The sequence below is a fragment of the Alligator mississippiensis genome, chromosome 4, assembly GCF_030867095.1.
Source record: "Alligator mississippiensis isolate rAllMis1 chromosome 4, rAllMis1, whole genome shotgun sequence".
Lineage (NCBI taxonomy): Eukaryota > Metazoa > Chordata > Crocodylia > Alligatoridae > Alligator > Alligator mississippiensis.
In genome coordinates, this window is record NC_081827.1 from 6,030,268 (window position 1) to 6,046,951 (window position 16,684).

Sequence of the window (16,684 nt, forward strand, 5' to 3'; positions counted from 1 at the left end):
CTCTCCTTGTAGGGTCTGCCCTGCTGTCCCCTGATCATGTGAGTGGCCCTCCTCTGGACCCTCTTGATGCTAGCCACATCTCTCCTAAAGTGCGGCGCCCAGAACTGGACATAGTACTCCAACTATGGCCTGACCAGCATTGCATAGAAGGGGAGGATTGCCTCCTTGGACCTGCTTGTGATGCATCTGTGAATGCATGACAAGGTGCGGTTGGCCTTACTGACCTCACACTGACGGCCCATGTTCATGTTGGAATCGATAATGACTCCAAGATCTTTCTGCCACTGTGCTTTCGAGAAGGGAATTCCCCAGCCTATGCTGGGGTTAATATGCTGGGGGCCCAGGGTTATATTATGCATCTTAAGATGAAAGGAAAAACAAATGTAACTTAATTGGAATGTGTATTAATGTGCGATATCATGTATTGTGCATAAGAAAACACAACAAACTAGGCCAAAGTAATCAAAGGATAGCGTTTCATTAGTTTTATAGTCATTAGAATAAAATGTGCATTTCCTTTCCAGATTCATTAAACAAAATCTAGCCTTCTTGAGCATCTGGACAGTGCATGCATATTTTCACTGAAACATTATTTCCATACCTGACTAAACGTTCACCTGAGTTAACATTTCCACCTGTGAGTTAAATATTTTTAGCTAGAGTTAAAAATAGTCTGCACTACTGTGAAGTAGGAGTTGGATTACTGAGAGGAGCCAATAGACAGTAGAACTGCCAAAGAAAGGTTAACTTGATTAGTGGAACATCAAGACCACTAAAAAGTAGAGAAGGTTATAAACACTTGTGAAGAGTTTAGAAGGAATCAGCTAGATGACAACAAGCTGTGAAGTCAATGGACTCTCTCATGGCTGCCTGAATAGAAATGCCGCTACCCCTGCCAGGCAGTTGGGTTTAAACTTTGCATGGAGCAGGAACCAAAGGGTGGGGGTTGCAACAGTACCACTGCGCTCGCCAGGATCCAAGACCTCTGGATCTTTCCCTTCCTTAAATTTGCTCTGATAAAATCTGCAATATTTTATTTAAGATGGAGTCCTCCGAGTCTCCCCAGAGCCCTGTAGGCCTTCCTTCTCATTTAATTCTTAGAAAGGCCCAGAGCCACTGTTATTCTCCCTCCAGCAAAAAAAAACTGGACACAGCTCCCAGCAGACTCTTTTGTCTGGGCTTACTAAAGCCTGCTGTATTGTACGAACAGCCTACACTTTGGCTGCCAGTTTGCACCTGTTGGTTCACGACTGAGTGACTCATGTAGGGTGTACTAAGCTCAGTGATCCCCCAGCTCAGTGAAAGTTGAGGGTACATGATACCCTTGCCAGACTGGACCTGGATTATCAAGAAGCATCTTGTACCACACCGTTTCACAGGACCAGCCCTAAAACAGACTGTTTCAAAGGAACATCACACCATGTAAGGAGAACGATTAAATAACAATACGCTACTCCATGTGAGTGATTTGAACACACACCTTCATTTTCTGTGTAATTACTTTTCCTGAATGCAACTTCTGGTAGCTTTTTTTTCAAATCAGAGAGGCCCATGACACATTTGATTTCCAGTTTGGGTGGCCTATTAGAAAAAAAAGAGCAAAAGCAGTGAAGACCAAAGGCATGTGTCCAGTGCTTTCCATTTTAGCTCAAATGCTGAACCTGAGCGTAGCAGATTTCTGTAAAGCCGAATAATAGAGAACTACGCTGGTCTGGAGAGCAACGTATACCCCTCAACATAAATCTGAAGGGAAAAAAAATCCTTTTTGACCCCCAGAAGAGATGGTGAGTTAATTCCAACCACAAGACAAAATAATAATCCTTTAAACTTGTTAAAGTCTTCAAAATAGGTCAATTTTGACCACATATGCGTTATGTTTCTTTACATATTTGATATCTCATTCACCATCTCTCTAGTACAGTGAATGGTTTTCAACCTTTTTAAACTCAGAAAATGCCAGCTCACTCTTCTTTTTTTTTTTTTTTTTTTTTTTTTTACTATAAGGGGGAAAAAATCCCCCCAAACAAGCAATTTTTCTATTGCGAGGAACTCAGAAACACCACAAAAAGGTCAAAATGTTTGAGACACTGGATTCCTGCTTGAAATCTCTGGGTTTATCTTGTGAATCACGTGTAGGTGTTTGCATACCTCACCGTGCTAATATTATGTGACAACCCCAAAAGAATCTCATGACACCCCAGTTGAGAACTGCTGCTCTTGTGTAGGACACAAGTTTAATTTCATCAGTGTTGTTACAAACTTGTGTTGGCCATAGGAAAAATAGAGAACTAGGAGGAATTTAGAGGGATCAATATTCAAAAACCTAGCAGCATCAAACACCACCCACCCTGTTCCCAGTGCAGCTTACGTCTCCAGCTCACCTGTGCTGGACAGGACATGGACACTAGGCAGAAGAACCCAGCCCTTGTCTACTCTTTTCCCCTGCCTTTCCTACACAGGTGAGGTATGAAAGGAAGTGAAACCCCTTCCCAGAGGAGATTGTGACAGCTCCCCTCCTAGGCTCCCCCTCATGCCCATATATTGTGAAATATCAGGCAATGAATATAGTCCACATGAGATTCACCTTATTATCCCCTACTGTCCTGTGCACAGTTCAGCTCATGGTGGAACCCTTTACTTCTAAACCCCCTCGGGGCTGGAAATCATCCTTTTTGCTAACCTCTAACAATAGGCACGTCTGTGATGGCCACTGTCACGGTTTTAGTGCAGCCCCAGAAAGCGTGTTCCCCATTCCTACTTCAGGTACAGGGGAGGTCTTTTCCAGCCATACTTTTCTATGATCCACCTTACTGCTATGCAAGCATCCAAAGAAAAAGAAAACAGGCTCTGACTTACAGTTGTGCTGGCATCACAGCGCTATACGGTGATCTGAGGGCAATGTCACATAAAATCTGTCCTTGGAGAGACAGCTGCCCCCTCCATGGGCAGTATAATACTACAAATACAATTAAAGAGAGAGTTGTGAAGAGAAAATAAAAAGAAAATGCAAATTGAGAAAGGCAACTTCTTTTTTTTAGAACCTACCTCAATGGGAGGCTGTCTTACCTTTGTTCTCAAGTTCAATTCTAAAGAAAAAAAACAAGGAAGAGATGAATGTTTAAAAATGGTAATGGAAAAAAACCTGCAAGTTGAAGGGACTGAACCCTGCATTCAGGAGGTGCTTACGTGGTGCCGGGATCTAATGCTGACATTGAGAGATGTTCACTGTACTGAAAGGCCACAATGATGTAGGGGCAGATCTGCCTAGGGCGTTCAGCAACACCGTGGCTGGAACATTCATACACGTAATACTGGCAAGGAAGGAAAAACAAAAAACAGATGGGAAAGAGGGACTGGCTGAAGTGGAGCCTTCCTTCAGTGCTTCCTCCCATCCTGGGCTCAGGGTTGTCAGGGGCCTGTGAATGGCTGTACCTGACTCAGCTCGAAGGCCTGAAAATGACTCGTCTTCAAGGAAACACAGCTGCCATTCTTAGCGACATGGCAGTCATAGCTGGGAGTCGGGTTGGTGTAACTGCTTGTGTAGTTCTCTGGGACAGCCTTGATCTTCCCCTGTGACAAATACATTAAAGGGGAGGGGAAAATTAGCACTGTCACTAACCCTTCCAGCCCAGGGAACCACACTGTAATAACACTGCCGTCCACCCTCATAGCTTAGAGCTCTCCGTGGGCAAAATCCCTCAGTGGAGGTATCCTCAGCTCCAGTGGCTGAGTTCAATGCAGCTCCTGGAGCAGTGGTGAGGAATGCAGTGGGGTTTGCATGCCAGAGTCCCTCCAAGCAAAGGAGACAGGGATGGGAGCGTGGATAGCACAAGCCAGGAGCCCCTGCCCCAACCAGTGCTCCTGGCAACCCTGTCTGGCCTGTGCGCCCAGCCAGGGGCTAAGCATTTGCAACAGGGGTGGTTTGGTTCTCAGCTGCGGGTCCATGCACTATTCCAATCCCCGCTCCATGGGTGCATCCCAGAGTAGAGTTCACATTTCAGCTACTACAGGGTCATAATACACTGTGTACCTAGATGGGAAGCCCTCCGCAGGCACATCTCCCACTGATTTACATCCTTCTGAGGTGGGACCAAGGAGCTCTGACCTTGTCTCACAGGATGCCGTACTCCTAGACCGTAGGCAATGCAACCTACACATCGTGGACTCTGAAAGAGCTATAGATACTGTCGATGTCTGGTAATGCTTTGACATGCCACCCCTACTCAAAACATTTCAGGGTTACCTGCTGTGGAAAGGAATTCTTGATGAGCTAATCCTGAAATGAGAAAGGCGATTGAGTCTTACCTTAATTAGCTTGCAAATGACAATATAGCCAGATTTTCCATTATACCACGGGCATGGATGAAGACAGTCCGAATACTTGGAAATATAAACCCCTTTAAAAAACAAAAAAACCAACAAAATGGCATCTATTATTTTCTGAGGAATTTGGAATCATAAAGAACCTTTCAGTCTTCATGAAAAGCACATCAGTCTTACAGAAAATGATTTTTTTTTTTTTTGAAAAGCAAAACCCCTCATTTAGAACTGAAGCTACCTGGAAGTGTCCCTTCTTTTAATGGGCTGAGACAATGCTCGTTGATGTTTGGCTGTGGACCCTGCCTTATATTGTCTGTATGGAACAGGGTGAGAGCCCATCTCCAAAATAAGTAAAGTAAGTGAAGCGGTGAGTTTAAAGCTCATTGGCTATTGTGCACCATTAATGTACTATTCCCCTGTCAGGAGATCCTTACAATTGTCTGGAGAGTAAGTACACTGAATCCTAGAATCATAAAGAAGTGGGGCTAGAAGGAACCACCAACCCTTGCCTGAGGCAGGATCATCCGTATCCAAACCATCCCATACAAACCATAATCTAAATTCTACATAAGACTACTCTTGACCCTGACACAACACAGACCATCACTTCCAAGTGGACTAAATTATCAGCCAAAAATTTCATAGATTTCATAGACATAAGGGCTGGAAGGGACCTCGTAAGATCATGGGGTCCAGCCCCATGCCTAAAGGGCAGGAAGTTAGCTAGGGTCAAAGGATCCCAGCAAGATAGGCATCCAAATGTTTCTTGGAAGTGCCCAGAGTAGGTGCTTGAACCATGTCTGGGGGAGTCTATTCCAGGCCTTGGGGGCTCAGACAGTGACCACTGGACCTTGTCATCCCTTGGGGTGCTTTGGTGAACAGGTGTTCCCCCAGATCCTGATGCACCCCCCCGATGTACATATAGGCTGCCACCAAGTCACCCCTAAGCCTGTGCTTTTCCAGGCTGAAGTCCCATAGCTCACAGCCTCTCTTCATAAGGCCTGCTCTCTTGCCCTCTGATCATGCGTGTGGCTCTCCTCTGGACTCTTTCAAGCTCCTCCACGTCCTTCCTGAATTGCGTAGCCCAGAACTGGATGCAGTACTCCAGCTGCGGCCTCACCAAAGCCGAATACAGTGGGAGGATGACATCCTGAGTCTTGCTTAAGATGCATCATGCAAGTCAGAGTTTTGTTCACTGTGCTGACTGCAGTATCACATTGGTGGCTCATGTTCATCTTGTGGTTGACTGTGACTCCCAAGTCTCCTTCAGTCGTGGTTCTAGCGAGTGTAGCATTGCCAAGCCTATAATCCCCTTTAGAATCTGCCATCTGCACCCTGCCATATTTTCCTGGTCAGCACAGTATATGTGCATTGTTACATATATAATTGTATACATATATAAAACCCTTATTTAAGGGTTATGGACAGAGCAACCGTTATTATAGGAAAGGCTGACTAAATATACCTCCTTTTCTACCAAGCCTAGGCTCTGTGAGTCACCCTACTGTTTAAAACCTGACATTTGAAAGACTGGGGCCACATGTGGTCAACTGCATTGGAAAGGGAGTGTAAAGAGCTGCTCGTGTCAGCCTAGAACCGAAGGGGTTAACAGGGGCTGAGCTTTCAATCTGGAATTTACATAACTAAAAAAAGTTCAGCCAGCTGTGTTCGGTGACCCCCTGTTTTTCATCCAGCTGTTGTTCAGGCTAAATAAAGGGAAATGGAAAGAAAAAGTCACTGGCTCAAGACAGATTACCATAATTCCCTTCCTTGCTCTTTCTGCCATTGCATTAGCCTTGATGTAAAATAACCCTAAACGCTGACAAGAGAAAAGGGAGCTTTACATGAAAGCTGTTGCTATAGGTATTAGTGGGGGGTTTTTTGCCTTACAAGAACTGGGCGTTGATCACAACCAAGGAATTTGGGGTATACTCGTGCTCCTCCTGGGCTTAAAAAATCCAGAGGTGCCTGGCTAGAGGGTTTTGCTCCTCTGGTCAAGGTCAGACTGACTGCCACACTGGGCATCAGGAAGGATGGACTTCTGTGGGGTTTTGGTTTCTGCTAGTTGGGGATGTGGCCTCTTCCTTGGATCTTGAGTGGATTTTAATGAGGTTCAGCAGCAGGACACAGGTCTGTGCTCTACCTGTGGCAAGTTAGGTTGTTTTTTACATTTCCAGCACTGCATCTGGTAATCGTGCAACAAGGTTTTTCCCAAGGTCTTCAAAAATAAGTTAGACAAACACTTGTCTAGGATGGCTTGGATAGAGATGATCATACCTTGAGCAGGGGTTGAACCAGGTGACCTCATAGAATAGGTCACCTATTCTTCTGTGATTCTACCCTTTGCCCTTAATGGGAAAATCCAACTGCACTTTCACTAAAGACATATCAGCACCAGCAACAGTCAAGACACTGATTACTAGGAAAGTGTAGAAAACAATAGCTTCTGGTTCACTGACTACATATAGCCTTCTAAAAAAAAACCTGAAGTAGAAGAAAGGAGCCTCAAAGTCTATTTAATCTTAGATAGACAGTTTCCTGGCTGCCCCTAGTCTATAAAACATGAAGAAAAAATGAAATCAAAACTCATCTCAACTTATTTTCAAGGAACTAGGTTAAAAAGTATTTGGCCAAGGACATGAAAACATTAAGAAATCAATTTTTGGCACTTTTTATTGTGGCATGTGTTGTCAGACTCTCCAAAATAAAGTGCATGTCTAAATTCACAGCGATTCATCACTGGACTACACAGATTTCCCCCTGACCAACTCCAATGAATCTAGAAGGTACAATTCCTGGATCAGGAACTATAGTTAGCATTATATTTTTTCAGAGGGGGAAAAAACCCATTTATTAGGGAGACGTTATCAGGAATAATTTAAAATGAAATAAGATACTGGTAGCCCATATGCCACCTTAACTCCAATTTTTAAAAGTCAGCTTCTCAGATTCTATTTTTTTGGAACCCTTTCTGATAACATTGGATATAAAATTCTGATTTATGCATTTGCTCTACTCTACTGCTGCGTGAGTAAAGTCTAGCTCTGAATATTACCGGCTCAATTAATCTCTATCGCCTACTTCTGTTTTATTTAAAACAGAACACGATAAATCCAAGTGTCAGATTATAATATTTGGGTCCTTCAATAAAATCTGAAACAAAAATGACCACAAAAAAAATTTTTGGCCTGTTATTTTTTAAATCAAATTTACTGGTAAGAATATTAACCAAGAGTAAAAAATCCACAGAGCGTTTTCCTTCCTTTCCCTGAAGTGAATGCTAACTTCCTATAATGTGTTTGGAAGTTTTTTCTCAGTCTAGTCTATTGTGCGCACGGTCTTATATTGCTCTTATCACCTTCCAACAGGGCCTGAAGCAATGTGATTGATCTCTGACACACAGCCTTTCTTCTCTCATCCCCCTCCGCAGGGGTGGAAGCATATGCAACAAACCTCTTCCTTTTGACATGCAATTTTTCGGGAGGACATGGGGGTAGGTTATACATGTCCAAATATCCTTCACAATCCACTGGGATTAAGCCATATATGTAGATAAAAAAGCACTAACTACCTCTGTCATTTTGTTATTGACACCTATAATATAATATTGCTACCAGGCCAATACTTCAGGGCCTGGTAGTTACTACCAGGAAGAGTCCTGTTGGTTGTTAATAGGATACATCATGGTAGTAAACACATGCTTGGTATTCTTTGCAGGATTAGGGTTTTAGATGTGCGAGGCAGAAGGGCAAGTATTTTCTGAGATCTGTTCAGTGTGCAGCCCTACCATCACTTAGGCACAATATTCTTAGAAGCAGTAATGACAGGGAGAATGCATGGATCACTAAGGGGCTTAGATACATAAAAAGTTAAGTGCAGAGGAACATAACAAAACGCCAATGTGTTACATCAACTCAGCTGCCATTTCTTATGGCAAAGACAAGACAGAAATAGCAGCGGTCACTTCCAAAGGTATCACCACTATTCATATATAATGAGGTTACTGGAGGAAAACAACACTCCTTGCTATCACTGAATGCGATTTAAAAATAAGAAATACCAGGTGTTGTTTTGTTTTTTTTTAAAAGATCTTCCAAATAAATCAAATGTGGTCATACAAGTTCTTCTGGTTATTTTTTTTAAAGAATTGCCTGAAGAGCATTTCTCATCTGAATTTAAACCTTACCTTTTGCTGGATCACCCAGCGTGGTCATGGAACTGGTGTTTGTACGAAGTCCTGTCCGACACACCTCTGTTGCCTTCAAAATAAGGGGGAATCTCATTTATTTCTCCGATTTAAAGATGCAGTGTTTGGCTTTCAAAAGCCACAGTTACAACACTCGGCAAACGTGCTTTCAGCTAGCAGATATGTACATTTTAAGTACTGCAGGTCAATTAATTCTTATTACATCTGTAAGACACCAGCGATGGAACAACTAAAGAGCGTTCTCATGCTCAGTGAAGTCGCTGGAAAGAGAGCTCCTGGCTATGCGTCAGGTCTTAACTGATGAGATTCATTTGTCAGGTGCTGTTATGAAAGGTTTTAATTACATAGGAGCCTACATCTTATTGTCAAGCAGTGCAGAGAAGGCTAAGGGAAATGCTGGGAAATTCCACCCTGCCAGAGAAGCCTTTGCAACAAGAGGAATGAAGTCCTGGACTTGCTTGATTCAGGGAGGGACTGGCTACATAGGAATTCATGGAGAAGCTACTACAAAAAGGCTAGGATGTGAATTTAAAGAACAACAGGACTGTTCTTCCTTAGCATAACCAGACAAAGACTTAATGCAGAGTAAGTACGTTTATACGAAGGACTTGTGAGAAAGTTGGCAGTCAGCTACCAGTACTGCACATCAGCAGCCATTTTTGTTTTTTTCTTTGTGTAGGCCTCCCCAACTTTCTTCCAAAGCATACTAGTAAGCTCCTGTCTTGTGTGGGTGTTCCTGAGCTGTGGTGCTCAAGCCTGTGCTTAATTGCAAACTCACTGGGTTATGGGAGATGCTTTCTCATGCGTCTGTACAGTGCTGTAGGGCCTGCTATCACTCAAACCCTAACAACAACACTAGGTCAAAAAGAACACCAAAAAGGATGGAATCAAGGTCAAAAAAAGTGCCAAAAAGGTCCAAAGATTGACTCAAGTCCATCACTGAGGATCAAGGGTCGTGGTGAGATCCACCTCATCAGAGAAATCCTCCAAGGAGTTACTCATACTACACAACCAATGGAGATTACAAAGAGAAACTAAACCATTTACACACAACTCAGTAAGGAAGAAGCCACATTGAAAGTGAAAGCACTCTGATGTCAAATATATCATGTTGAATAAACCATCTGCTTTACCCCATCTTCATTTTCAAACAGAAGGAAGGCGTAGGATTCCTCCAGTTCTTCCTCACTATAGCCACTGGCTTTCTTCTCCTGGGAGAAAGTTTTGTACTGTGGAAGACACAAAGGCAGTGTAATTTAATACCATCTAACCAAGGGAGCCATGTTATACAGAGCACTTCCCTCTAAAGTGCTTAATGGACATTAAATAAGGGGAACTGGGGGCATATGTACACTGACTCTGGACTGTGCCAAGGAGTCTACACCCAAGCAGGCCACACACCCACTCCGTGCCCGCTGCCACCCATAAGAGATGTATTGCGGTGGCCCTGTAAGCCTGTGGCAGTGACTTCTCTCTCAAGCACGAAGGCAGCTCTGTTGCATCTGTTCCAAGTGGTGACAGGTGCAGAGCGGGTGTGCCACGCACCCGCCGTACAGCCCTGAGGCTATGCAGACAGGCCCCAAAAGTATCTACAACATCAAAAGGCATTTAATAATGTAGATGCCTATAGAGATCATTTATGAAAAACCATTACATCACTTAAAATCTAGTAGGTAATAACTGGTTCCTCTTTATAAGTCAAGACCCAAGTTTATTGGGTTCTGTGTGTTGCTTCAGATAATGAACCCATTGCTACCATCTAAAGCAAGTAAGAAAAGGCATTTCCTTGCACTGTTTGGGTATTTCAGGACATACAAGGACCACTGAATGTAGCCTTTCAACACATGGATTGGTATTTATCTAACTTCATCATCCATACTGTTAATTGGTATTTAAACTTTATTGTCCATATTGCTAATTAGCTGCAATCTCAAAACAAAGGTTTACGGGCTTTTTAATTTAAAGCATAGCTGTGCACTTTTAAGCCTTGTAAACTCTATGGGCAGCAGTCAGGTGCTGGATCCATTATACAGAAAAGGGAGACTGAGGAATGGACAGATCCAAATAAAACCCAGAAGTCTTGGCTCGTCCTCCCCTTGCCTAAAGAAGTCCCCCCTTCAGGGCATACAGTATATTTAATATAATGGTGTAAGTGTTTAAACTGACCTGCTTGCTTATTCATATGCTTAAATGAAAGAAGGGATTGTTTTATTCTATAGTTCCACAAACGATATAAAAGTTTTGAATCTAGTAAGATTGTTTTTCCCCTCCTTAACTGGACACATGGTTTTGGGCAAACCATTCAGCAGGCTGGCTGATTTATTCCACTCACTGCGCTCCACGTCTGCATAGGGCTTGAGTGAAACCCAATGGGATGGTTGAAGATTACCTGGTATCCCACACCTACTGCGGGTGTGCCCACAAGAATGTGGCCTTTATGGACAAAGTGTCTTTAACCTCTCCCAATCGTTTCTTAAAAATCTCTTACCATTGCTCTGCTGCTGTTGACAGCAGCTGTGAGAACACGAGTATGGGCTGGTCATGGATATTTTTACCCATTCTCAGAAAACGTTTAAATAATATGGTGGTTTAAGGTACTAGCGGCTGGTCTAAACTCACTCTTTTACTGTTGGAGAACGAGGAAACAGCACGTCACATTTGAGAGGCTAGTTTGCCTGACACATGGACAAAAAGTTACAGGTAAAGAAAGGTTTAGCAAGGAAATCTTCTTACTCTCTAGTAACAACCAGTCAGGAATGCACTTGGCTGTGTCTATCCTAGAAGGTTTTGCCACCAGAACTCCTATCAGCTTACAGCTGGCATTACTACTTTGCTGCTGAAGTATACAAATGCTTGGCTGTTTTTGCCAGTATAAGGTGTCCTCACTGTGAAAGTTTTTGTCAGCAGAAGACACTATACATGCTGGCTGGGAACCCAGAGGTTACAGCTGCTGGTGCCTCTACAGCAGTGGTTTTCTACCCTAAAAAATGTTGAATGGAGGTGCGGACCCCTTTGGAAATTTCGAATAGAAGTGCAGTCACCTCTGAATTGTAAGTGTGGGTATTCGTGCACTTTTGATTAATCACAGTCATCTTTCATGGACTCCTTTGATGTTGTCTGCAGATCTGCAGGGTCTACCTGGGTTTGCGCATCAGAATTGGGTGTGGGCACATGCAACAATGAAAGGCAACTTAAGTCAGCCAATCTCTGTTGCGTAGATGAGACTTCTCTCGAGACTGTGAGGAACCTGTCCCTGGTGGTATTTTCCTGGTCTTATCAAGATGTATGAGGAGTGTCCAGCCAAGCTGAATGGCAGAGCTGCCCGTCTTTCACTGCGGAGGACAACTGGGCCTTTCTCCCCTCCAAGAAAGGCACATTTTATACTATATTTTCTCTTTTCAAACATATCAGCCAGGCTGTCCGCAAAGTCCTCTCTGATTCAGCTACTCAGATGGGATTTCAGAGCAGTGCAGTCTGCTTTTTCAAATGGTCACCCATGATTATACATCTTTATATTTTGATTTTTTTCTTTATGAGAAAATCTGTTACATGGATTTCTTTTCCCCCTCAGTGATTTAACTACAGTATAATGTAAGCAGAGGATGTATTAATCAAAAATCAATTCTATAGGGAATGGCATCACAGGATCTTTTGAGAACAGGAATACAGCTATTTTTTTTAGTATTTTCTCTTAATTCTTGGAACTAATTTCAATTTAAGTATAAAAAAAAAAGGTCAAATGACAAAGCATTTTATGACAATGATACAATCTGGAACATATGATAGACTGCATAGCTTTGCCTCGATGTCCAGCAAACCACAAGCACTTAAGAGAATATTTGGTTTGCTTTGATTTCAAATGAACATGCATGTTTGTGGCTCATGGCTGTGAACTAGCAAGCGCCCTGATTTCTACTAAAGTCGTGTCAGATTCCACTTCAGAAAAGATAATCATGGGTTATCCCGATGTAGTGTGAACACCAAATCCTCAATGACTGTACAGGATTTTTCAGCAGCTAGAGTGTCAAAGCTACGTTTAATTAATGACAGCAAGTGCATGGGTCCAGAGGAGCTAGGGAGACAAGAGCCACCTACAATCTTCCAAGAACACAGCCTTAACTGCAAGACAAATGATGGCTGTATTTCTACACCATTTTTTAAGCAATATATATCTTGGACGAGCATGCTGTGGTTAAATGGGTGTGTGCATGTTCATGGTTTCAGCTAAGGAAATACCATGCAGAGCTTTTCTGCTCACAATAGCCTCAGGAACTTGTCTCCAGCCAGGATTCCAATAAAAGAAATGAGAAATATTTTGGTCTGACATGGCCTTCAGTTTTCACTGTGTTGCTTTGAATGCGCACAAAAGCAACTCCTTCTGCATGCAAGCCAGCATGGGCACATTAGCATTTCAACCTGTTCCTGATGGCCTGACCTCCTGGGACTTGGGGGTGGGTCTTGGGGTTGCAGATTGGCTGCATTATCTCTTTCTTCCCTAGTTAAAAAAGACTTCAGGGTCAGGGGGGGATGGTGGGAAGGGGAAAGAGGGTCTTGAAGAGGCTGGAAAGAGGAGTTACTCAGGAGTTGTATATTAGGACAAAGGTCATCACAAGATGCATCAGGGACTATAGTCTTTCCAGGTAAGAACCAAATATTTGTCATAAATAGGCAATCTCTTGCCCCCCCCCATGCCCCTCTCAAAACAACTAAACCACCCAGGGCAATGGAAGATGCTGGGGAAATGCTGTCCTGCTGCAAAATCCCCACTTGTCCAATCTCACCTCATTGACGAAAACTTCATTCTCCACCGAAACCACTTGGCTGTACTGAAAACCGCCCCGCAAAGTAGAATCCAAGTACGAGTCGTGCAGCACCGAGACAGCAGTCCGGAAAAGGGAACCTGGGTCCCCTGGCTCCGGGTGAAAACCTGGGAGGAAAACAACAACAGGTGTGCAATGCATCAATTTATTTGAGTAGATTTCTATCCTCGTAAAAGCTTACGAGTCAGCACAAGGGACTTCCCTGGCTTGGGTGGTGGTGACAGACAGGAAAAAAAGCAGGCACCACTCACCCTGCGGGTCATCCAACAAATCCAGCCATTTAATTATAATAAGCAGTGAAATAAAATGGGGGCTCTAAGGGAGAAAGAAGCCCTCATGCCTGACTCCCCAGGGCTCACCACTCTATCCTATGTTGGGCCTCCTATGAGCCCTTTCTAGTTTCTACAACTATTGGGAAGTCTCTTGGCAGCAACTACCCTAAAATGAGGGTTTCTATCTGCAATTTAGATTATAAGCAAGCAGGAAGGCTGGGAGCCCCGCCGTCCCCCTTCTAGCTCAGTTAATCATCTCTAACCACTGCTGCATTCAACCTCCATGCTTCTCTCCAAGGGACCCAAGACCCAGTTTATATTACATATTTTTCCTGCTGCGGCTATGCCAGCTGGGAGCAGGGAGGGAGAAACAATCCTTGACATTGCTCTGCTGACAAAACTCTGGTGTGGATGCATCTAAGCCAGTTCTGGTTGGCCTAGCGAATGCTGTTTGGAGAGGTGGGGTAATGGGAACTACCATCAGTATACTCTGATTTACCACTAGGGAGCTTGACCATAAGCAGTGGGGGAAAATATTATCTGGGGGGGGGGCTGAGCACCCTCTGACCCCCCAGCTCGCCCTCTCGCAGGGTTCATTGTGGGGCCGGTGTGCGCTGGCGGAGCAGCTGCACACTGAGCAGCGCTGGGCACTGCGGGACAGCGGTGCCGTGGTGCTGGTACTGTCACCAGCCGCCACAAAGTTTGGGGTGGCTGAGCCCTGTTAGCCCTGGCCTTCCTCCGGCTCTGATCGGCTGAGAGCTGTGGCTCTGTAGGACAGACAAGCCCTGATAGGACGCAAAGCCAAAAGTTCCTTTTTATATCTCTGATCTGGCACTGCTTCAAAATCCTTTTAGCAAATGATGTAAGTGCCACAATAAAGGGACAAGCATTTCAATCAAGAGGACAAATGAGACTTCACAGGAAACTGTATTTGCCATTCCACTATGGGCCAGATTTATCTTGACTGCTACAAATAATATTGGATTTCTGCTGCCTTCTGCTGAGGGCCCTGGGGAGAAGCTGACGGCACAGAGTCGGGGTGTTTCCTTGGTGTAACTTACTTGTTTACAACTCTTTACCCCAGAAACGGGACCGGCGCAGTGGTAAAAGCTCTTTTAGAGTTTCCCGTGACTCACAGGAGCCAGGGCTGAAGGGGGGACCCCGAGAGGCCAGCTAGCCTGCCCGCCCCAATCCCGTAACCCAAATAATCTGGACAAACATTTGTCTACCATGCTCTTAGTGATGGAGAGTCCTCTAGGTAATCTAACCCAAACCGGGCTATACCATGAATTGACTCAAGTTAGATTGAAAAACCACACAACAGCAGCTTCCTTTACAGAATCAAAACCAAAGACTTAGCAACGCTCGTTTTTTTTTCTGCTCATATATTTAGAGCTTGCAAGGCTGTGTGTCACAGCACGCGGCGATGATCTCCACCGCAACAGGGTCCGCAACACTTTACAGGCAATAAGGAAACACTGAACAGGGTTACTCTGGAGTGACGGTTGCTAAAATCTAATCTAACCCACACCCAACACATAAGAGACAGGAAATCCTGAACTCAAGTGCTTTCTTGGGATTATCTGTGATGATGATACACAAATCAAAGGCTTTCAGACCCCAGGCTGAGTTTCCAGCACAGAGAAGTGAGAAAAGGAACGGGCTTTTTTTATGTTTTTCTTTCCCCACAACTTGCAGAGTTTAAAAAAACCCAGAGCTGGAAGTCACGAGAAGCAATAAGTATGGAACCTCACCACTGTGTTTTAAGAGTAACGTTTCCACTGAATCCTTGCTTTTTCACATAGATACCATAAGATCTCTACAGACAGATGGTTAAGGTCTCTCTTTTACATCTAATGAGAAAAGAACTCAAGCACGATGCAATGAGAAACAGTCAGGTTTTGTCTCTCACAATTTTTCATTTTTAGTTTGTCTCCATTTTCTGAGGTGCCTCTGCATGCTTTCTTTTTTTCTCTGAAGCAAGGGAAAAACCCTACTTCCCCAAGCCTCAACTCCTATTACCCTTCTTCATTCCCTTAAGTCCGTAAAGATCTAACACAGTGGATGCGTCTACACGTGCATTAATGTGCTTTTGCTATTACGTATTAAGTTTAATACCTCTAATACAAGGCATTACATAAATGCACATTAGTCTGCCCTAATGCACAGTAGCAAAAGCGCATGCCTTTTTAGTGATGCTTAATGCACAGTAGCCTATTTCTATTGTGCATCAGTGTATTAGCACTCTTTTTGGCACAACGCTTTAATGTGTGTAGAATAAGCTACTGCGCATTAAAGTGCATGTGTGGATGCACCCAGTGACTCTCAACCAGAGCGCTGTGGTATTATGGGGCGTCCTGAGAGCCTTTCAAGGGTGTTGCAATGTTAGCACTTGTAGGTGTGCAAATGTGATTCACAAAATAAACCCAGAGATTCCACACAAGAATCCATCATGTTAGAAAACCCACAAGAGGCCACAGCATTTTTAAGTTCTTTGCAATGAAAATTGCTCTCTTACTTTTCCGTAGTCCAAAAAAATGAGTGAAAACTAAAACTGGCATTTTCTGAGGGGTGTCTTGAATCTAACAAGAAGTGATTTGAGTCTAATGAAGAGTGTTTCAAGTCTAAAGAGGTGGAGAACCAGTGATCTAACATAAGGAACAAGGAAAATGTCAGGCCCACGCTCGCACAATGACATGCACTTCATTTAGCAGGGCAAATGCTGCTGACAGTTCCCAACTATGATTTGACATCTGCAATATATGAGTTACAGCAATAAATGGGAGATAATCCCTGTTGTGTGTGAAGCAGAAAGAGAAATTCCAGTATGAAAGAGGCAGTAGAAAAACAGATGTAAAGGACTGCTCTATGAAATGCACTTAGAGAATGGAAATCTGGTGAACGGAATAAAAATTGTGTTTTGAATGTGCTTTTCCTTTTTCTAGCCTTCCTTTGGGAAACACAACTTGTTTCCCACTCCCCTCTCTGCTCCCACATGCCTTTTAAGTATCTGATTTTATATTGATTCCCCTGTAATTATTAGTCAAAGGGAGTAACAAAAGTGA

The 16,684-nt window shown here is 43.6% G+C and overlaps 1 protein-coding gene across 3 annotated transcripts in view; it reads right to left on the reverse strand.

Moving 5' to 3' along the window:
- TASOR2 (transcription activation suppressor family member 2) overlaps positions 1-16,684 on the reverse strand; it is a 67,687-nt gene that overhangs the window by 39,482 nt on the left and 11,521 nt on the right. For all 3 annotated transcript variants that reach the window (XM_059725725.1, XM_059725723.1, XM_059725724.1), the window contains exons 2-10: positions 13,309-13,454; positions 9,661-9,756; positions 8,507-8,579; positions 4,306-4,397; positions 3,433-3,570; positions 3,187-3,311; positions 3,067-3,086; positions 2,857-2,956; positions 1,481-1,581 (exon numbers count right to left, since the gene is read on the reverse strand). In XM_059725725.1, the coding sequence (XP_059581708.1) occupies positions 1,481-1,581; positions 2,857-2,956; positions 3,067-3,086; positions 3,187-3,311; positions 3,433-3,570; positions 4,306-4,397; positions 8,507-8,579; positions 9,661-9,756; positions 13,309-13,454 (891 nt within the window). The remainder of the gene's footprint in view (positions 1-1,480; positions 1,582-2,856; positions 2,957-3,066; positions 3,087-3,186; positions 3,312-3,432; positions 3,571-4,305; positions 4,398-8,506; positions 8,580-9,660; positions 9,757-13,308; positions 13,455-16,684) is intronic.